This window comes from Homalodisca vitripennis, chromosome 2, assembly GCF_021130785.1.
Source record: "Homalodisca vitripennis isolate AUS2020 chromosome 2, UT_GWSS_2.1, whole genome shotgun sequence".
In the NCBI taxonomy this organism is placed as follows: domain Eukaryota; kingdom Metazoa; phylum Arthropoda; class Insecta; order Hemiptera; family Cicadellidae; genus Homalodisca; species Homalodisca vitripennis.
The window spans coordinates 70,086,682-70,108,734 of NC_060208.1; the positions used below are offsets into that span (position 1 = coordinate 70,086,682).

General features: G+C 32.4%; 1 protein-coding gene across 3 annotated transcripts in view; it reads right to left on the reverse strand.

The window, feature by feature from the left end:
* Positions 1–19,134, reverse strand: part of LOC124354126 (ganglioside-induced differentiation-associated protein 1) — a 35,049-nt gene extending 15,915 nt beyond the window's left edge. The window contains exons 1-4 of one of the 3 annotated variants that reach the window (XM_046804357.1): positions 18,986–19,134; positions 18,033–18,176; positions 13,482–13,674; positions 8,862–9,041 (exon numbers count right to left, since the gene is read on the reverse strand). In XM_046804357.1, coding sequence (XP_046660313.1) covers positions 8,862–9,041; positions 13,482–13,674; positions 18,033–18,176; positions 18,986–19,048 — 580 coding nt within the window. In that variant the 5' untranslated portion in view covers positions 19,049–19,134. Of the gene's footprint in view, positions 1–8,861; positions 9,042–13,481; positions 13,675–17,675; positions 17,810–18,032; positions 18,538–18,985 lie in introns of those variants that run through there. The other 2 variants (XM_046804355.1, XM_046804358.1) reach the window with 2 other exon arrangements.
* Positions 19,135–22,053: the final 2,919 nt, after the last annotated feature.

Consider the following 22,053-nt stretch of genomic DNA (forward strand, 5'->3'; position numbering starts at 1 on the left):
TATATTTTTAAAATGTTGAAGTACACATATTTTACATTTGTCTTAATGTAAAAAAATTTAATGGAAGAAATTCTTTAAATTATACTTTCATGAATATCTCAGCCAAATTTTTATCGATGAGTTAGTTATTTCCAAAATTTCGAACTATTTTCATGTAGTACGATGTCATTGCCAATTTCTATAATTAGGTCAATTTGGTTCATGATGGTTTTATTGAAAAACATATAAAATTATATTTTGTTGGATTTAAAACAAAGTTTTTACTTTCAAAGAAATGTTTGATTAATGTTGTTACTAAAAAAACGTACCTAGCCAAAAGAACTTTTCTGAGGCTACTACTACATGAAAAGTTAAATTTGAATATACAAACCTGTAGATAATTTTATTATTTATTATTTACTGGTAGATTTATATAATTGATGTATCAAATTAAAGAACAAGTAGATTTTAAATGATTAAAATAATTTTTAGTTTGATATAATAAAGAAATCAACCTCCATGAATTAATAGTTAAAATATGGAAATGTATTAACCCTGGAACTGGCAGCCACTTTTCCTCATATGGCAGGCCTATGTTTGGGTGTTTTGTACCCGTACTTTACAAATGTTGTAAAAAATACATTTTTAATTGCTATAAACCTATATGTGTAATACATTTTTAAAGAGAATGTGGGGATGATTATAGTATAGAACATTAAGCTAAACCATTAAAAAATATGACTATACTACGAACATTGCTTTTTAAATATTTTTAAAGTGGTGGGACTGCACCTATTAAATTGTGATAAAATAATAAATATTAGAATCTGATATAACTAGTAGATTCTTAATTTTATCTAGTTTCAGAAAATATATAATGGTATCCAGGTTATGTTGAAGAAAAATGAAATATATTGTAAAGAAATACAAATAGTAGGCCTACACGAAAGCTAAATTTGTTACTATGGGTACGATTATTTACACAAAATATATACAAAAAGAAATTTACATGCCATACCTACAAATAGATCTGTACATAAACATATGACTAGAAACTCAAATTCTCTTAGAATATCTCAATGTAGTCTTAAAACCACTTTAAATTGTTTTGCTGAAACAGGCATTAAATTCTACACAACTCTCTTCCTTCTCATCTTAAATCTCTTGAAATTAATTGTTTCAAGAAAAGTGTAAAAAAGCTATTGATTATTATCAGCCCATATGACATCAGTGATTATTATGCTGTAATTGGATAGACACTTGTTACTAGGCCTAGGCAATGTATATCATAGATGATAGTTCATGCTGAATTTGTTTCTGACACTGCTACACATTGTAAAGATGTTCTGGCAATAAAGAATTTCAATACTTCTTACAGTAAATGTTTCCAAAATATACCAAAATTTATAGAATTATATGCACTGAGAAACAATAAATAAATTAATAACCAATTTATAAGTCTTTCTATTTTTTATTTTGGAAAAGAGGTAGGATGTACCTACAATTTGTTACTATGGGTACAATTATCTTAAAACATTAAAATTAAGAAAGTACATTTTGATATGGAGATATTAACTGATATATTAATTTTTACAATAAATAAATACTAATCTGTAACTCGCTGAAATACTGATGTAGTTTTTTGTTTCAGAAAGCATAAAGGGAAACCAAGGTGTCTTTTTCTTCTTCTTTTTCTAAGGGGTGGGCTGTTGCCATGCACTTAAGCTTAAGAGCTTTTTTGCGCACCCTAGAAGCACATCATGAAACTGACCAGTCTACGGTGTCAGTAGTTCTACAAACCCCAAAACATCCGATCAGGTCCTCCTGGAGAAATTCACCACCCTTGTCCAAACTATCAAAGATGACATACTGCTTACTTGCTATTGCAGGATAATAAAAGAGCAGGTGTTCAACAGTTTCCTTCTGCTCATCACACATTCTACAGAGCGGATCCTTCCAAAGGATACCGTCTCAGTGAAAATGCTTTCTCAGGTAACCATGTCCGATAGAGAAAACACTGATCTACATAGTGAGAGAAGGTCAGATGCCACCCTAGGGGAAGGCAACTGTAGAACCATTCTGCTCATTCTCAGACCCGGATGCAGCCTCCACCTTCTCTCATGTTCAGCGCAAACCCATTTCAAGACAGCCCCCAGGGATTCACACCTAGAAATGCCACAAAACGGTTGAGGTCACATTATATTGGACGCTGAGCCCAAGTTAGCCAGGGCATCAGCTCTTTTGTTCCCAGAGATCCCCTCATGACCAGGAACCCAACAAACAGTCACCTTGTTGATTCTGGCAAGGGAAGAAATGACTTGATAGCAATCCCAGACAAGTTTGGAGTTGAACAGACAAGAACCAACGCCTTCAGTGCTACCTGGCTATCTGTGAAAATGCTAATCTTCTTACTCCTATACTGCAAATGAAGATTCTCACGAGCACACTTCATAATGGCTGTGACTTCTACCTGAAAGACTGTGGGTTAAGGATTCATAGGAACCACCAGCTCTTTCCTTGTCTCACCCCTGTAGTTCCAGCACTTGTGCCACTTTTTGTTTTAGAGCCTTCTGTAAACCATTCAAAAGCTCCGCTGGTGGAAGATTTTTTTTTTCCTCCGACCAATCCTCCCTAGAATGTATAACAATCCTAAAATGTTTGTTAAAGGAAAATTTTTGTGGCATCTAATCACAAAGCATGTGCAAAGCAATCCTGTGAATCAGGAAACCTAGGTGTCACTCTCAAGACCTAGGTTTTCTGAGTCTCTGACAGGTTCTCTAATGTCAAAAGTCAGCAAAATTTTGGAACATAACTAGGCTTACTAGTATCAAACATAAAACCATGAAATTACTAACAAAATACTATACGTATTACAAAAAAAGATACATAATAAATTCGTTTATAAGTAAATAACAATATGCCACAATATAAATACCTTTTGAGACTAAACCTAATGACCAAAATAGAGACAACTGCTTCAAAATGGCTAGATGAAGATGATCGTTCTGGCAAGTTTATGACATCACTGTTGCCAAAACAGCTAGACAAATTTCACCATTAAAATCAGCAATTCTTTCTGTTTGAAATGGTATATAAATAGTGGTGGTAGTGTTGACTTATGTACTATATGAACTGTCAAAAAGGGTGCATGTCAGATTGACATTATAGTGTCGATTTTCACTCCCGAATCAATTCAAATCGACATATTTCGATTGCCAGTTCCAGGATTAATTAATCTATAATATTATATAAAAATCTAATGGTGTCTATGGTTCGTGTGTGTATTACTCTATTTGCAAAAATTACTGGACTGATTATACTGAAATTTTACATGACATTCTTAGGGTCCCTGGTTAACATATAGACCTATTCTTATTTCGAACATTCCTCTGGGCTACTCCCCACTGGCCTCAAAAATTGTGAAAAATCCCATCTTGGTCTAAAGATACATTACAACAAATAAATATTACTCATTTAAAGAGCCTGTAAAATCTTATCAAAGTCCTGTGTGAACATAATTTTATGACAGCATAAACATATGTTTAATTAATTTAACTATTATTATTAATTTGTTTACATTTAGTCTTGAAAGGATAAGTAAGTTTGATAGTAATAACACTTACTTTTTCTGCAACCGCTGTTGAGCTCAGAATAAGAAAATGTGTAGTAAAAATATACTTGTAACCTTCTGTATACTTGTAACTGTTCATATTAGCAAATATTAACCCTCCAAATGCCAAACCGTTTTTATCCAATTTTGCAACTTTTCTTTCTAAAATCTGTCTTTCTAAAATCTGTAAAAAAAATTTTTTTTTACTGCAAAACTCTATTTTGTATCATTTTTTCACAATGAACAGTGTAATACAATGTTAATAAGTAACTAAAGATAAAAATTTCATTTAGATTTTTTATGGTGAGAGGAAATTTTTTTTGTTTTTTGCACGTAAACAAGGAGAGAGGTGTGGCTGGAAAATACAGTAAAGGACATAAATTTCAAATTCTAAGATAGCCTAAAGGTTAAAATTTAGTCTAGTTTCAGAAAATATATAGTTTTGTATGAGTCATTGGGTAAATAAATTAGTCTCAGTACAAAAAGTGAAAGTAATACAAGAAACGTGGGTTTCGTAATCAAAAATACATACATTTGTAAAAATTTTAATAAATTGTTATAAACTGTAAACCTAACTATATTTGATATAATTTCATTTACAATAAGCTAGAGAACACTATAATAATAAATATTGTAAGAAAACCTAAGGTTTTTACTTTGTATGGTTAGTAGAAACCAAAATTGTTATAATACGTTGCTAAAAAAAGGGATAGTTACCTGATAAAAACAGTTATCTAATAATGTTTTGAGTTTTGTTGAATTTTCCAAACCGATACCGACAATCTGTTGATTGGCATTTAAGGAACAAAAATAAACAACGGATATTGATAGTCGTTGAATAATGATAGTCCGAAAATGATAAGTATGCAGTGTTTGGTCAGTTCTATAATACAGATATCAAAGACAAAGTTACTATCTAACTTTTACTATAAATTTACCCTCCGAGCATCCATCATCAATATTTTTGTGATAAACATTCATCTCTTTAAATTCACTTTACCGATGCTAACACCGGTCAAATCGCATTATAACCTATACCGTTCAAAATCCAGTAAGTTTTTATGTTTAGTGGTCTTTGGATTTCTCGTAGTCTGTACCGAACATTAGTTTAAATTGTACTCAACTGTTGTTTCCAGCGTAGTGTGTATGCACTGTATGTTGCTACTCAGATATGAACATGTGAATTTCACTGTTTATAGTCCATTTTGTCCTTCTTTACTTTTCTTTTCGTTATTATGTAGTTACTAATTGCTAGAAATGATTATTGCATATAAATTTTGTTTATGCTTTTCATAAAAGATGTTCACTATTTTGATTTTCCTATTTATATATATATATATATATATATATATATATATATATATATATATATATATATATATATATATATATATATATATATATACATATATATATATATTTACATTAAATTTATATAAATGGCAATAGCCGAATTTAATTTCAATAAATATTCAATCACAAAAAGTACTTGCTCCACCGGAAATCAAACCCAGATCTCTCACTTGCCAGGTGAATGTGCTGCCATTACACCACAGAGCTCTACTTTTGAAATTAAATTCGGCTATTGCCATTTATACAAATTTAATTTAAATTAAAAAGTTGTTTTATAGGTATTTGGTCTGTCGATATATATATATATATATATATATATATATATATATAATATAATTAAATAATTTAAAAAATCTTATAGCAATGTATATTTCTGTGTTCATGGCAAAATTTGCTACAAGTAGGCCAATCTAAATGTATTACTGCCATATTTATTATAATATAAAAAGTAGGAACATTGTTAATCAATGTGTTATATACCTACCGCAAGTAGGGAAAATTTCAAATATGAGCTTTTTCATAAAAGTATATATAACAAAATTTATTAATATAAACTGTTCAACATTACACATTTCTGTCTTCAGGATAAAGTTTCCTATTTTGACATATTTCCTTGATTCTGGAAACAAGGAAAACAACACTGGCGTCGCAAATATAGTAAGTCACTTAAACCAGCAGTGCTCATACATAATTGCTCAAACCTACAAAATGAATGCAAAGCCACTGGTAGCTGTTATTAGAATTATAAGGACATAAAATCTAATATTTGAGTTAGAGGCAAAATACCAGAAATATTATAAATTTTCACTTTGTTTCATTGCCATAGTAGAGGCCGTGAGGAACGAGGCGGTCCCTGACCTTGAGCAGAGAAAGCAGTTAGAACCGGATTTTCAGTGGTGGGGACGGCAGACGCTCAGTTCGCTGCTATCTCTTCCGCAGTAAACACCGTGCCATACACGCCTTACTAAAAACATTATTTCTCGTGATATAAACGTGAAGTGCCAATTTCATAGTATTTAAGTACCGTAAGTTTAGTAAAACGTGTTACGTACCGTTATAACAGTGTGTATTTTACAATTTTTATATACTTAGTAAATATTTTTGTTATACATTTGTGAATACCTACTGGGCTAACTTTTCTTCCTAGAGTAGTACATCACTGGGCCGCTATCTTACACTTCCCCTCCACTGGCGAGCTATCCCACCATTACCCGCCTCTTCCCCTACTCAGGGCTCCGCTCGTTCCTCACGTCCTATACTTGGTTTACACAGTACAACATTCCACTGACAGGAAGATAGATAGCTCAGTAGACTATGTATGGACCTGGTTAGGTGGTCACACTAAGCAGAAGTATTCCATCCGGTAATTTAGACCAGTCAATACTCCCAATGATGTGTTTGTTTTATTATTAAATATTTATAAATACTTTGATTTCATTTTATTTTCAAATTATTATGTAAAACTTAATTTTTGTTGTATCCTATACAAAAATCTGGGGTTCAGATCCTCACCCCCAGCAATCATTTATTGTACAGTCATAACATAATATATATATTATAAATAAATATTAATATATATTTCTTAAATATACTATATATACAGGGTGTATATTAAGTCCTGCACAGGTATAATATTTTCTGAACGATAACAGATAAACCAACAAGATTTGGTACATCAACACTACACCTAAAAATCTACTTTTTGAAGGAACTATCAGTTTTCTGTAATATCATGGGGACGTCCCGCAAGGAGTCAGAAGGAAATCTTAAATAGGAACATAGGTCAATATGCACATCATTTTAACCCTTCCAACGCGGCTAACGCCTAAAGACGCGGAACTGTCGATGCTTTAAACGCGGATTACGTCTACAAACGCAAATGCTTTACTTATGAAATGGCGAAGAATTAGTTGTTAAAACTTCCGTAAGAGAGCAGGTCGATGTTCCTTTCGACTGTTGGGACTAGATAAAACGCTTTGTCACCATTGGTGGACGTTGTAACGGTATCTACTCGGGTTGAAAGCAATCGCCGCCATTTTTTTATGGCCTGTGACGCGGCATACGCCTACAGACGCGATCGTTTCATTCAGCTGTTTAACTACGTGTGTGTTGGTCGTATGTTGGTTATATTGTTAAACAAAGTGTTTTTAATCAGTCCGTTGTAATTCTTATACAATTATCTTATACAATTCTTATAAAATTGTTTTTACTAACATTTAGTATAATTTTTTTGTTATAATGGCTAATCCAGATGATCCAAGTTTTGACAAATGAGCGCATTTTTGGTATATTATGTGTAATATTTTTTTCAATTATTTGTTTTGTATTTTATACCAGTTTCACCATACAAGTCCAGTTTATTTATTCTAAATAAATAAGGTTTATAAGTATAATATTTGTTTCATTTCCCTTGTAGGCTATCTATAAATAAGTTTGTGTTGAATTTCACATTATCACATTTCAAAATCTTATACTGAACTTATTTATTTTATGTACTAATGATACAGGAACTTCAGTTACAATTTTACTCATTATAAATAACCTGTATAAATGTAATGTAATCTGTCAAATAGTGTTGCTATGTACATTATCCTGCAATGCAGTTTATTCAAAATTTCAAATATTTTCGTACGTATAAAATTTTCAAAAATATGTAATATTACATGTTTATTATTTTTTCTTATTAAGGTAATACCAAGGTATATGAAACAAAAATTAGCATTGGGAAATTAAAAAAAAAAATATTCTTTTATGTCTTAGCGTTTGACAGTAATTTAGATTAGCGCTTTAAGGGTTAAAGGGCTTATCTAGCAGAGTTTAATGCTGCAAACCGCACTCAAAAAGGTTGATCCAGTACAAAATGGCGGCTGTTCAAAGGTTTTACTTGGTTACATTTTATTAGTAGCCATAACCCCAGTAAAGCAAAACTGCAACCAAACGAATACTGCAGCTAAATACTATATTATGCTTGTCAGTTGTACAGAAGTAAATTATGACATTAGTTATCCTCAAGTAGTAGCAGGCCTTCCTGACCTATGACGATCGGAAACACTTCCTGTTTCCATAAAGCGTTGAACAGTTCTCCCTACAGGTGTTCTAGAAATTGCCTGCCTATCGTGAAAGTAGTCATTAAATAAATGGCATGCTTCCTCGTGTGATCGTCTGTTGTTTCCCCAACGAACCATCATAAGAAGTGTTATACGTTTACGTTCGCCAAGCGACATAGTGTAGTTGAAGAACTACAAGCAATACGACAAACTCATTTGTACTAATAGAAAGGATGGACAGCACTACCAAAACAAGAAAACTAGAATAGCCTACTATGAACAGACTGGCTAATAGGAAAGTCCAAACTGCGACCCAAAGATAAGAGCTTTCTAATTGTTACTTATCAGGTTTTCTCCGTTATCAATATATTAGGACCAAATTTGTAACCCTTGAGGATAACTAATGTCATAATTCACTTCTGTACAACTGACAAGCATAATATAGTAGCATACAGCATATTTAGAAAAGCATATTTAGCTGCAGTATTCGTTTGGTTGCAGTTTTGCTTTACTGGGGTTATGGCTACTAATAAAATGTAACCAAGTAAAAACTTTGAACAGCCGCCATTTTGTACTGGATCAACCTTTTTGAGTGCGGTTTGTGGCATTAAACTCTGCTAGATAAGCCCTTTAAAATGATGTGCATATTGACCTATGCTCCTATTTAAGATTTCTTTCTGACTCCTTGCAGGACGTCCCCATGATATTACAGAAAACTGAGAGTTCCTTCAAAAAGTAGATTTTTAGGTTTAGTGTTGATGTACCAAATCTTGTTGATTTATCTGTTGTCATTCGAAAATATTATACCTGTGCAGGACTTTATGTACACCCTGTATAACCCAAATAATGGACAAAGATTAATGCAAACTTACCTACGAGAGCTTTCCTGACAGGAGCAATGAATGGTGCTTTTGGTTTGCCAACAAATTTGGGATGTAAAAACGAACCAATGGTGATTACGTTTGCTGGAATGGGATCCAACAGGTTTCGAAAATGTAGGACCCTCTGGCGGATTTCTGGCCCTTGATCCAAAGGTATCAGTCGTGTGTCCCCTGAAGTGATAATAACAAAAACAATTCCTTAAAGAAAAATATTACACATAAGTGTGCCCAATAAGAGTTGCAGGGCAAATTTACCCTTTTACCTGATTACAAGCATGTATATATACAGGGTGAGTCAGAAATATGGTAAAATATTTTAAGACGTGATTCTAGAGCTAAAAATAAGAAAAAAATGTTATATAAAGGTAGGTCCGGAAACGCTCCATTACTGAGTAATGGCTGCCGAAAGATTTTGCTTTGTTTTCAGTTCACCTGGTGAAATTAAGTGATTCTGAAAGGTTTTGTTCTTACTTTTTAAGTAAAATAAGATAGATTTATAAAGAAAATCACCTGAAAAATCAAATAAAACCACTCTAGAGGTTGTAGTGTGAATAGTTTTTGAGAAAAAGTATGACATTTGCCAAACATCTAATAACAAAAATACCGTCTTAAATGTTTGATGTCGAATAACATTGTTAAATGACCAGTAAACAAATTGTTTTTCATAATACAGATTTTAGAAAATTTAATTCTGAAAACAACCATAATAAGCAAAGTCTAAATGTGTAAAAAGGTTATGAAATTGACTCCTCACGTATTACACTACACAGCAAACTTTCAGGTGAACTGAAAAGAAAGCAAAATCTTTCGGCAGCCATTACTCAGTAATGGAGCGTTTCCGGACCTACCTTTATATAACATTTTTTTTCTTATATTTAGCTCTAGAATCACGTCTTAAAATATTTTACCATATTTCTGACTCACCCTGTACATAGTCTTTATGATATATCTGTCCGACGATCAAAGTTTCTCAAGCATATGGTCATTTTGGTGTGTTAAATCTTTGATAATTTAATTTAATTGGAAAGTAGATAATACACTAAATTACTATTTGTGAAGAAGAATAGAGGATATGTAATCCATGAAGATGTATTGTCTGTGAAAAGAAAAATCACAATTGCTCTAACACACCATATATATCTAAAAAATGATATTTTTAGTTTGTACTTTCCCAACATAACTAAGTTTGTTTTCTATAAATTTTAAGTGTTAACTTTTAAAAATCATGTTTTATGAAATAAAAAATGTTTTTGGGTATTTTAGACATCTTTTTCTTTTATGTTATCAGAGAAAACAATAATTTTCATTACTCTTTTACGTTATAAAAAAAAATGTAAAATATTAAAGCATGTAGCCTACGTTGTATAAAGCACCCTTGTTGTCAAGCATTGAAGTTCATTGTAATTTACACATCTAATAATGTTTTGAACAGTTTAGTTATTTGAAACGTATTAGTATAACATTATACGTCTTCATTTAGAATGTAATTAAATAACTGTGCTCAGTTTAACACAAGCAAGATTCGGCAAGATTAGCCTTGTTGTAAAGCTATTTGTTTGGTTATTAACCCTTTCCGGGCCAGGCGGCAATATATTGGCGCCGGTGACATACGCGAAAAGCGCCAGGCGGCAATATATTGCCGCCTTGATATTCGTCGTTTTCTTAAATAAATACGACGTTAAATGATTAAAGTTTTATGTTTTTTTTATTCCCTGGTATATTTGTAGATAATTAATACGAATATCATTTTTATTTTGGAGGTCTATGCGTTTTTATTTCGTAATTTGTCACGTGACATTATCAGCTGACTCGATCTATTGTTGTTATTCTTTATGCTTTAGTGTAATTGTATTATTGTATGCTGGATTCTTCATTATTTTATTTTGTGGTTGTAAATATTAGTAGTGTTAGTAGTTACCTGCTTAGCTATTGTGTGTAGTAGTTACAATGACTGACAATTTGCGATCTCACGGGAGTGAAATTGTAAGTAGCATATTTGTAAATAGAAAAAGTGTAAATAAATTTCAAATAAAATTGTGTAAATATTTCTTAGTAGATAGTGTTTTTAACTGTATTGAAACTGTTTATGGAATCCTACAATCATCTGTTTACTGGTACATCCATAATGTGAATATTTATTTTAAGTTTCTTGCAGTGTAAGAGTCAGTTGCTTTATCATTTATAAAATGTTGCGAAGTACAATTATGCGTATTTATACAAAATGTGTCATAATAAATTTATTTATGAGAGAAATAACACAAAATTTTGTATGGTTGTTCCTTTCTAAATGTACAATATAATAACATAGCTTCCCATGGTAAAATTATTTTTTCTTTTTTAGTTATTTACAAAAAAAAATAAAAAAATAAAAATTTTTTTATGTAACCATTAAAACATCATTTTTTCTAAATTTTAAATTACTTAAAACTACATCTATATATTTTTTTGTTGATAGTATATATCTATACGAGTAATTTGGTGCAACTTTTAGGTCACTCTCTAATTTTTATGAAAAGTTATAAATTTTAATCTAAGAGACTGCAAAATCGCCAATTTTAGCCTGGCACTTTTGACTAGTCACAAGGGGATATGATATGTGAAAAAATTTTGCAACACCTCACATTTGGTCCTGGCCCTGAAAGGGTTAAAAGAGTTGAGAACAGTGACATCAAGTGCAGAAAGAAGGGAGGAACTAATTAAGGGGCAAGAGGAGTAAGGGGACTGATGTTAGTGGGGGAAGGGCAAGTGCGCTAATACTCGTGCATCCAAGAGCAACCCGGCAGGAAGCAGATTGAAAATCCGAAGGTGCACTGTGTCTTTTTAAGAATCAACACATTCCATATGAATGGATTTTTTACAATACAAAAATTCCAACTTTTACATATAATTCTTCCAGAGGGAGTAACACATTTTTAATTCCAAATTATGCATTAATTAATATTTTGTCCATAACATTTTAAACATATGGAAAATGAACTCATGTTTTTCAAAATAAAAAATATGACTATCCCTCTGATCATGTTTCACATACTGTACAAATTTTAAATCCTTACTGTCACACGTTTTCCATTGGGCCTGGTTATAATAAAAACACCCAAAATAACTTCTTTTAATGTCTATAATTTTTCGTGAAATGACCCAAAAAATATTTTGTTCTTTTTTTATCTTCAGGAAGGGTATCTTGAAGGAGATTTTACTCAACCCAAAATCGATTGCACCACCTTCAGAAGTGAGGTTATGTTTGAAGTCTATCACTGCAAAAAGCATTGATAGGTATGTGGATATCTAGGTGTTAAAAAGTGTCCAGTTCAGTAAAATTGTTTGATACTACATTTAAAATTTGTTTACAATGTTTTTTTTTTCGTATAATTTAAATTGGATTTGGAGTATTATGAAGTAACAACAAAACAATTTTATCACAATTATTTAAAATTACCTTAATGATAAAATTAGCACTTTCATAACAAAATCCTGCTCCTTAAGTGTCCATTTCAAATTTTAAAAATTCATTTAAACTTTGATTATCAATAATCAGTTAAAGTAGGAAGAGAGGGGTTAAATTACTTGTATTCCGTTAGTCTGTAGCATTTTCAAAATCTGCCATGTTTACATTTACATTCAAGTAAATGTTTTTACACATAAAACACAAAATAAAACTAGTTTTAATAATTATTTATTATTTTACAGAATTTTAAAAGATAGGTGCTGAATCAAGTCAAAATTGGGCTTAACTTGTTAGAATGTAAACTCCCATCACTTTTTTTATGAATGAATATATTTATTCAAAGTTTTGCTGTACATTAACTTATTTCTAAATGCTGTATGTCAAAATCTTTAATACTTTAGGAAATTGTGTATATCATATTCTTCTTTAACATTTTAAGTAGCAGGTTTTCTAGAGGCCAATTCTTCACATTTAGCTTTCCAACTTGGTCAATTTACATTTAAATAATGGTTTTATTTTACTCTAGGCATGATTGTTTACATGCATCACCTCAATAATCATACTATAATGAAAATTGAACAAATTTATATTGTTTTAATATTTTATATTATAATTTTATTACACCAGAAATATAAGAAAAAAATGTTTGAATCAAATTATGAGTTAGTTTTTCCTAACATTCTTAAACTGTAATAGATATGGCCAAACTCTGAATTTAAAAAAATCCATAATTATTTAATTGATCTTCAAATTTTTTTAATCATAATGTGTATTAATTATTTAATTGATCTTCAAAGTTTTTTAATCATAATGTGTATGTATCAGAGGTTATTGTTTAAATGTTTTGATTTAAAGCTAATTTTATGTTTCAGATCTTTATGGTTTTTAATTAGACAGAGAGCGAAGGGCTCTTACTTTATACTTTCAGAAACATTATGCCAGAGCCTTTGATAACAATTTTGTTCCTCTCCAAAAACAGCAAGGAGTTGACAAACAGAATGCCACCACGGGTGCCAAATACCTTTGGCCCGCAATTGGTTTACAATTAATTTAATATGCATGTTTTAGAGAACTTTCATCTTACGAAAGTTTATTCTTGCACTATGTAATACAGTAATGAACACTTGCATGTCTATTTCAAACAATTTAAATCTGGTGCCTTTTACCATTGCTGAAGTTGTCCTCTAAATAGTCTATAATCCGTGCAGAATCTGGGATTATTTTCACACCATCTTTCAGCACTGGAACTTCTCCACGAGGATTTATGTCCAGAAACCATGGTTGATACTGTTCACCCTTTGCTATGTTGACAACTTGAGATTTGAATGGTAACCTCTTCTCCATCAGTGCCATGATCACCTAGAAATTATAAGTATTTTAAACCCATTCTTACAGTCTAGAAGTATGAGTAAAGCCAATGCCATTCAAGGGAACAAAATGTAAAAGAGAATAATATCTTTGTGTTACATGCTTCATCATAAAAGCTTGTTTGTATAAGAAGAAAACTAATTGGAGATTAGAAAAGTTGGATTTTATGTTTTAAAGTAATTTACCAAGCAACAATAAATTTAAGATATTAAAATTAGGCAAGAGATTAACACATCCACTGCTGACGACGCCTTTAGGCGTCACGCCAGCCTTATGGTGTGTGCAGCTGATGCCTTTCGGCATCAAAGACCGGTTATGGCGCGCGCTTATTTCCTGCCATATTCTGGTGCAGCTTGTCAGTCAGTAGTTACCAGTGATACTGTAAAATTTCATTTGGAGGTTATATTACTTGGTGTTACCGATAGTTTTTTATTACATGTTATACATCGTATAAATATGGGTGACAAAAGGAAAAGAGACTTTCGTAATCCTGATAACTAAACGATTAGTGAAATTGATCGTGATGTTGATTATGATTTGTGAATTTTAATATTGGAAGACAGTATACAGGTGTGTAGTTATTATAATAAACATCTGTACAATATAAAATCGTTATATTATGTCCTGTATCAAAAATACATCAATCGCCCATAGGCGCCATTAGCACACACTACAAGAATGTTGTGTTATGTGCTGACAACGCCCATGGGCGTCATTATGATTTTTTATTGATTTTGACTAAAAATTATTATTAATATGCATTTCTAATACTAATAAACAATTAAAAGTACTAAATTTAATTTTTGTATATATATATATATATATATATATATATATAATATATATACATATATGATTCACGAAGATACAAAGATATATTCAGCACACAGTGTAGGTGTAGATGATATGGTCAGCAGTGAATGTGTTAAACATTCAAATTTGTATTTTATATCAGAGGAGATTGTAAGTTACCTTTATGGCACAGCTTCCAGATATACTGCTTTGTGACATTATACATACGTGTGAATCAATCACATTGTGCTAGCAGCTACTTGCTACTGTGGTGCTATTGAGTCTGCTCATTTTGTATGATGTGATTTCAGTTTGTTGATATTTTGTGATAAGGAATTCATATTAGTGATATCAGTTGTTCAATAGAAGAAAACTTGGGTGATTCTGACAATAATGATGATATTCAAAACTATATGTTTAGTGATGAGCAAACATTTTTTACTGTGTAGAATCTTGGAGCATTGGAAAAAAGGTTTATTGTACTATCACTAGTATAAACGAATACAACATTTTCCAATATAACTTTTATTTTGTGCAAGGCCTTTCTGAATCAAAGATTCCATCATCAGGCACTTCAATAATTATCAAATGTTTGATAATTTTTTTAGTATAATTTTTTGATAATTTTTGAAGTGCCTGATGATGGAATATTTGATTCAGAAAGGCCTTGAACAAAATAAAAATTATATTGGAAAATGTTTTACTCGTTTATACTAGTAATAGTACAATAAAGTTTTTACTGTGTTTTGTATTGTACATATTATATAAAAAACCTTATGTAAGTAAAATGTTAATTTCTTGTAGCTTAAATTTTACTGACTAAACAAATATATTCATCATACATTCATTTTCATAGTGTAACTAAATTTAAAATTTGGTTACCCACACTTTCTTGGAAACTGTAAGAAATACTTTGTTGAAAGCATACATGTTTTAGCAATCATTTTGCTTTTTCTTAAAAACAAAGTTATAGCCTTATTCATTACAAATTTTAATAAACTGCTATTTTTGGATGTTGTAATACAAAAATATGTAATGTCAGTGCTTCTGAAAAAAGTATGTACAGTAAGCCTGTAAAAGGCTTAGCGCAGGACTGTACGTGATCCGCAGGATGAAACATATCAGCGACCTAGGAACAGCTAAAACTGCATACTATGCTCTCTACGAATCACATCTTCGATACGGTATAGCAGTCTGGGGAGGTACCACACTAGGCAACCTGCAACGGGTCCTAATACACCAAAAGAGAGCAATTCGGATCCTTGCAAGCCTACGCACAAGAGATTCATGCAGACAAGGCTTTCAAGAACTGAAGATTCTCACTGTGGTTAACCTATACATCCTGGAAGCTGTGACCTACGTACACCTGAAATCACCTGATGAAGTGATGACGAGCACAGCAACATGACTACAACACTCGGCATGCTGCAAACTACCATCTTCCAGCTCACCGCCTAGCGTCCACGGAGAAGAAGCCAACGTATGTCGGAGCAAAGCTGTGGAACGCCCTTCCATTAGAACTGAAGAGGAGAGACCGACTGCAGTTTGGACACAAACTAAAACTCTGGCTTCGAGACCATCCATTCTACACAATAAATGAATTTTTAAACAGAACTTTCTAACCTGCTGTAACAAAATAAAATCTGACGATTGTACTGTTCTCTAAGAATATGTTCAATAAAGAATGTTCAAAAGTTCAAATTAAATTAAATAGTTACAAAGTTTAGGACATACACGATAGGCAGTCATATACATTTCCATTGTCACAATATAGGATTGCACCAAATACTGAAGCTTGATGTTCTTTTTAGCTTACTACTTTCTACACTTACATTAACCCTACGTTGGTTGAGGGGTGAGCACTGTGCTCACTTAAAAAATAATTTTGCTCCAAATTCTGTTAATTTGGCAATACTAACCCATAACCTGCAATAGCTGCAGCCTCAAAATTGGGGAGTAGGCCTAACGGGCTGGCAGTCTGAGTCACTAAATGACCTTCAGTCAAAGACGCCAAAACAAATGATACTATGTATCAGTGAGCGCGTTATTTTGATTGTATTCAGTACAGGTGCTATAAATTATTTTATTATGGACAGAGAGAATCAGCGAATATGTTATCTTGAACAAAATGCTTGAGTCATTTAGGGAGAGATGTTCTTTCTGGCAATACATGCCGAAGAAGCCTGCAAGGTATGGTTTGAAATTGATTGCTCTAGTTGACACCAGAATGTATTATACATACAATTTAGAATTGTACTGTGCAACTCAACCAGACGGGCCTTTCTCATTCGATAACAGAATCCAAGCATTTGTAAAAGGAGTGAATGTGATAGACAATATGAAAGAATATTCCGTTGCAAGAATTTTGTTTCACTTGCCCCATCATATTTTCTTTTCTCTTCTTGATATTGGAAGGATCGATGCACTGATCATCCTGAATTGTAACACTTGAGAGAAGTTTACAAGATTACTTCTTAAAAAGCTGGCTTGTAATCTTATAAATCCACATTAGACATGGAGAGTTTCAGGTAATGGACTAAAAAATTATCACAACTGAAAATAAGGAACCATCTTGGGATGCCCTCTCAAACACCTCCGCCAGTGAGGAACACAGAGAGGGTCAAGTGTGGATTCTGTCCTAAAAAAAAAAAAAAAAAAACTGATGACAGTGAAGTGTGCAAGTTGTGCAGCACCAATATATGGTGAACACACAGAGAACACCGAGACACTTTGTGCTCAGTGCAACAGGAACATAAACTCTGAAAGTGGATCTGACTCTGACTAGATTGGTACTTCTTGTGTATAAGTTATTCCACATCTCTTTAGCTTATAAATTAAAAATGTGTAAAATTAGATTTTGGTATCATAAACATTGGTAACAGTTAAACGTATTTCTGATTAGACATATCTTGTAGAGTTGTTAATTTTATCTTTTATAATGTGATTGATACATATTCAAGGGTATGGTAACTTACTACATGTATTTGTATGATGCTTGTTTAGCTAATTAAACAATAATGAAACATAAACCTAATTTGTTTGATTTATAATTCAACATTAAATCACACTTAGTAGGGCAAAAATCATTAGATTAGTGCAACACTTATCCGTCAACTATCTGCATGAGTCAGGTTACCTTAACCAACATAGGGATAAAGAATAAGACAAGTGTAATTTATAATAGTTTCAAATATGCTTACAATGCAAAAATGGGGTTTCTAATGTAGTCAGAACACTAGCCTGGATAACACAATTACAGAATGGAAAGTTAATTACTCAATTTTTATAATGAGTGAGTAAATCTACAGTTTGGTGTTAATTTGTTGCAGTTAACTCAGCATTACATATCTATCAAAATTAATTTTGACATAATAATAATTAATCTAGACTAAGTTTTAGGTTATGTTATTTATCATGAATCAGCTGTTTATTCAACCATCAGCTGTCTACTAGATTACATAACCTGTTAAGCAATTTTGACTTTAGAGGTAAAATTGTCAACATTTCTTGGATCGATTCATATACAACTAATATGTGAGAAATATAATAAAACATACCTTTTGAGCATAGAATGAATAATTATTCAGGTACAATAATAATCCATTTCCCTTTTCTTGTTCCTTGGGAGAAGAGACTGCTTCACTACCCGTTGCGGCCATGACTTTGACATCCGTATGATAATTGCTGTTAAGGTTACGATCCTGCAAGTTAGAGTTTGAATTGCTAAAATAAGAAAAATTATATACATAACCCACACACAAACATTGTCCAGTTTTCAGTGCACACAATCTATTTAATAGGACCTTGGCAGCTTGAGAAAAAAACATTTTAATCTACACAAACTAATACTTTTACATCAGGTCACCACAGCCCAGCATTTTATAGAAATATAAGTTAAATTTATAAGTGTGTATTATATTAAATCAGAAATGACCTTGTCAAGATTCTATCCATCACTTCTTCACACTGTATATATTTTATTATGAACACAAAGTAAAATGCGTTTCTTCCAATATTCTGACTAATTGCGTTACTGTTACTATCGGAATGAAAGTGCCTGCCTGACGTAAGACGAGGTAATCTAAATTTGGAGGATAGCGAAGCTTCTATCTGACTGTCGGTATGATATTTTTAACTAGCAATTCCCTAACTCAGACAGTACAATCATCCAATGGCCATTCTTCATTTTTATATGAATAGGTCTTTTGAGATTAAATCAGTAAATAATTCAAATTTAAATTAAGACGTGGTCATATATTTATAATTTAACCACAAACGGCTAATTACAATGTTTTCTAATAAGTTATTCTCTATCGGTGTAGGTAACATATTCTGTTGATCCCTTTAAACAGTCCTAAAATCTTTCTAATATCAAGAAACATTTAATGGTACATTTTTCAATTTAATATTTGTCCACTGTTCAGTATAACGGACACACTATCTGTATGAGTTACATGAGTAAAGTTATTTATAAGTAAACTATATATAAATTATTTAAATTAAAATTTACTTTTTCACCAGTAGTATTGAGTGTGCATATTCCTAAGAAACACAACAATATCCCACACTTCATTGTTTTATTTTCGATCCCACGATTTAGCTATATGCACTGTACTCAACAAACCACAGTAACATAGAACAAGAACGGACTAAAACGCAATCAGCTTGTGTAAATATAGACCATTCTAATCACTACATAGTGATAGTTTTATAGGTATAATAGTTTGGTGTGTGGTCAGATTCCGTTATATGCCCCCAACGCTTAAACTTTTGCAACTCCTGTTTTGTGCATTACAACTATAATTTTATATTAAATCTAATATATATACAACCGCATGTGTAACTGACTGACTGACTGACTCACTCACTCACGTATACTAATTCTAACCTACTTCCAGATGAGTTAGAGACTTGAAATTTGGTACACAGATAGCTTTCCACGTGTAACCACCAGGAAAATCCCGAAAAGTGAGAATTTTTCATTTTCAACCCCTCAAAAAAATTCCCAAAAAATCGCGCATTCTTCACCCCTGCAGGCATTTTTTGTAAGCCCGATAGCGGGCGAACCGTTGGAGCTAGCTCGGATCTGACGGAAAATTCATGGTCAGGAATGAAGTGAACTACAAAAAAGGTCTAATGACTTTTTGCTCTATCTTCCATGGTTAAGCGACAAAACGCTCGAACATTTGAAATTCCAGAGATTTTTTCGATAAAAATAATGTTTCAAGCCCGATAGCGGCCGAACCGTTGGTCGTAGCTCAAATCTGATTGACCCATCAAATTAGCAAATTGCGCGATCTACAGAAAAGGTCCAGTAATCTTTTGCCCTATCTCGATTGGTTTGGCCGAAAAACGTGATTATGTACAATTTTGTTGTAACTTTTACGCGAAACTTTTGTTTTTGGGGTCGATAGCGGCGAAACCATTGGTCGGAGGTCAAAATAAGACTAACGTTTTATTTAGGAAATAAGATGACCTACAAAAAAGGTCCAGTGACTTTTTACTACTATATTTCCCTTAGTTTGACCGCAAAACGCGATTAAGTGAAAATATTGGACATTTTCGCCTAAAAAATTTACATTCCGGGCTTGATAGCGGCTAAACGGTTGGTCGTAACTCAAAACAAATTTTAAACGGGATTTAGGAAATCACGTGATCTACAGAAAAGGTTCAGTGACTTCGGGAGTTGGCTGAGCGTTAGCTAAGCGTCAATAGTAGATAGGGACAGAGGAATATTTATTATGTTCACAGACACAATACCCTCTAAAAAAGGCCCAAGTGTATCATTAACCCCCGGTAATATTAACCCCCCCCCCCGGGGATTTCCTGGTATGACCTGATAACCTCCTGTACATTCAACCCCCTGATGTGTTAACCCCCCTGGTAACATTAAACCCCCCCAGGGAATTTCCTGCCATGACCTCATGTCCGAATTTTACCAGTCACCAAATCTCTTAACCCCCCCCCCCTGGGAAGATCCTGGTATGACCAGATAACCCCCTGGAGACTTATCCCCCGGTAACGTTAACCCCCCCTGGGAATTTGTTCATATGACCAGACAATATCCTGACGAAATTAAACCCCCTCTTGTCTTAACCTCCTTAACATTAATCACCCACCCAGGGAATTTCTCGCCTTGACTAGATAGTCTCCTGGTGATATTAAACCCCCTGTTCGACTTAAAATACTGCCTTGAGGTCGGTTTTTATTATGTTTATACTAAACAATTCAAGATAGCTGACCCGTGCAGACTTTTCTCCCGAGCTCATTTCTGGCTAAACCATAGGTCGTAGATCAGATCTGAGGGCACAATCGAAAGACAAAATTAAATTTCCAACAAGAAAGGTCCAGTCACTTTTTGTCGTATCTCTAACGGTTTAACCGCAAAATGCCCTCAAAGTCAAAAGTTTTTACGAATCCGGAAAAAAATCTATGAAAAAGGTCAATTTTTAAATCCCTTGTCATTTACTTAATGTCCGGACTTAACCAGTCACCGAATTCCGCTTATCCCCGAATTTGCAAGCGTTTACTTTGGGGGCCTGGGGGCGTAGCCCCCAGCGAGCCGAAGGCGAGTTGCTGTAACTATTGTACAATGATCATGCTTTAAGATCATTCATGACCGATGATAATAAAGAATGTATACAATGAACAAACATTTTAAATATATTTCGCCAATATTTTAAGCAATTTACTTCAACACATAACTAATTAAAAATTTGTTTAAACAATTCATAATTAATTGATACTTTCAACATAGTAAAACACGTACTTTTTAATGTCAGTGGGTAAAAAAGTAACTGGTATTTAATACCCTCTATGGTTCTGACTTGAATTTATTAATTAAATAATGTTGAATAATGTATTGAATACAAGTAATTGTACTTGTGTCTTAACTATAATGGGTTCAAACATTCCTGAAAGTTTTTATTATATAATATTAATACTACCACACATTAAATACTTGACCATCACCACAGCCTAATATTAAGGTGAGTAGTTTTTATACTTCTCAAAAATCTAGAATTGATCGCAATTAGTTGCTGGATTACTCACATTTTATGTTATATAGAACCAGATATTGTGAATTTAAAATTATTAAGAGGAAATTATAGGTTAGGAAGATGAAGTATACATATCCTGTTAGGTTTCTGTGTTTCTTTGAATTATGAAGTGAATTATTTAGATATAAATTTTTCTGAGTATAATTTGCTTCAACATAAATTGAACAAGTTTGTGACATTGAACTAATGCATATTGGCACGTTTTTTGTAGTTAGACCTAAAGAAGCCTACACCAAAAAAAATTATATTTGGTATTTGTGGGAAATGTGCTTTCACACAAATATTATATAATATAGTGTATTATAAAGTAATAGTATAGTATGCTTGTTATTTTTGGATTAAAACTATCTGAAATCCAATGCTATAAGTTTCTGTTATGAACCTTATAGTTTCAAGTGACAAATAGTCTAGTCTCGAAGTAATATATGTTATTACACCAAATATATATCATGCTAAGTTTCACCACAAATCAAGATAAAAGGTAGTGATGAATAATTACCAATATATTAAATAAGGA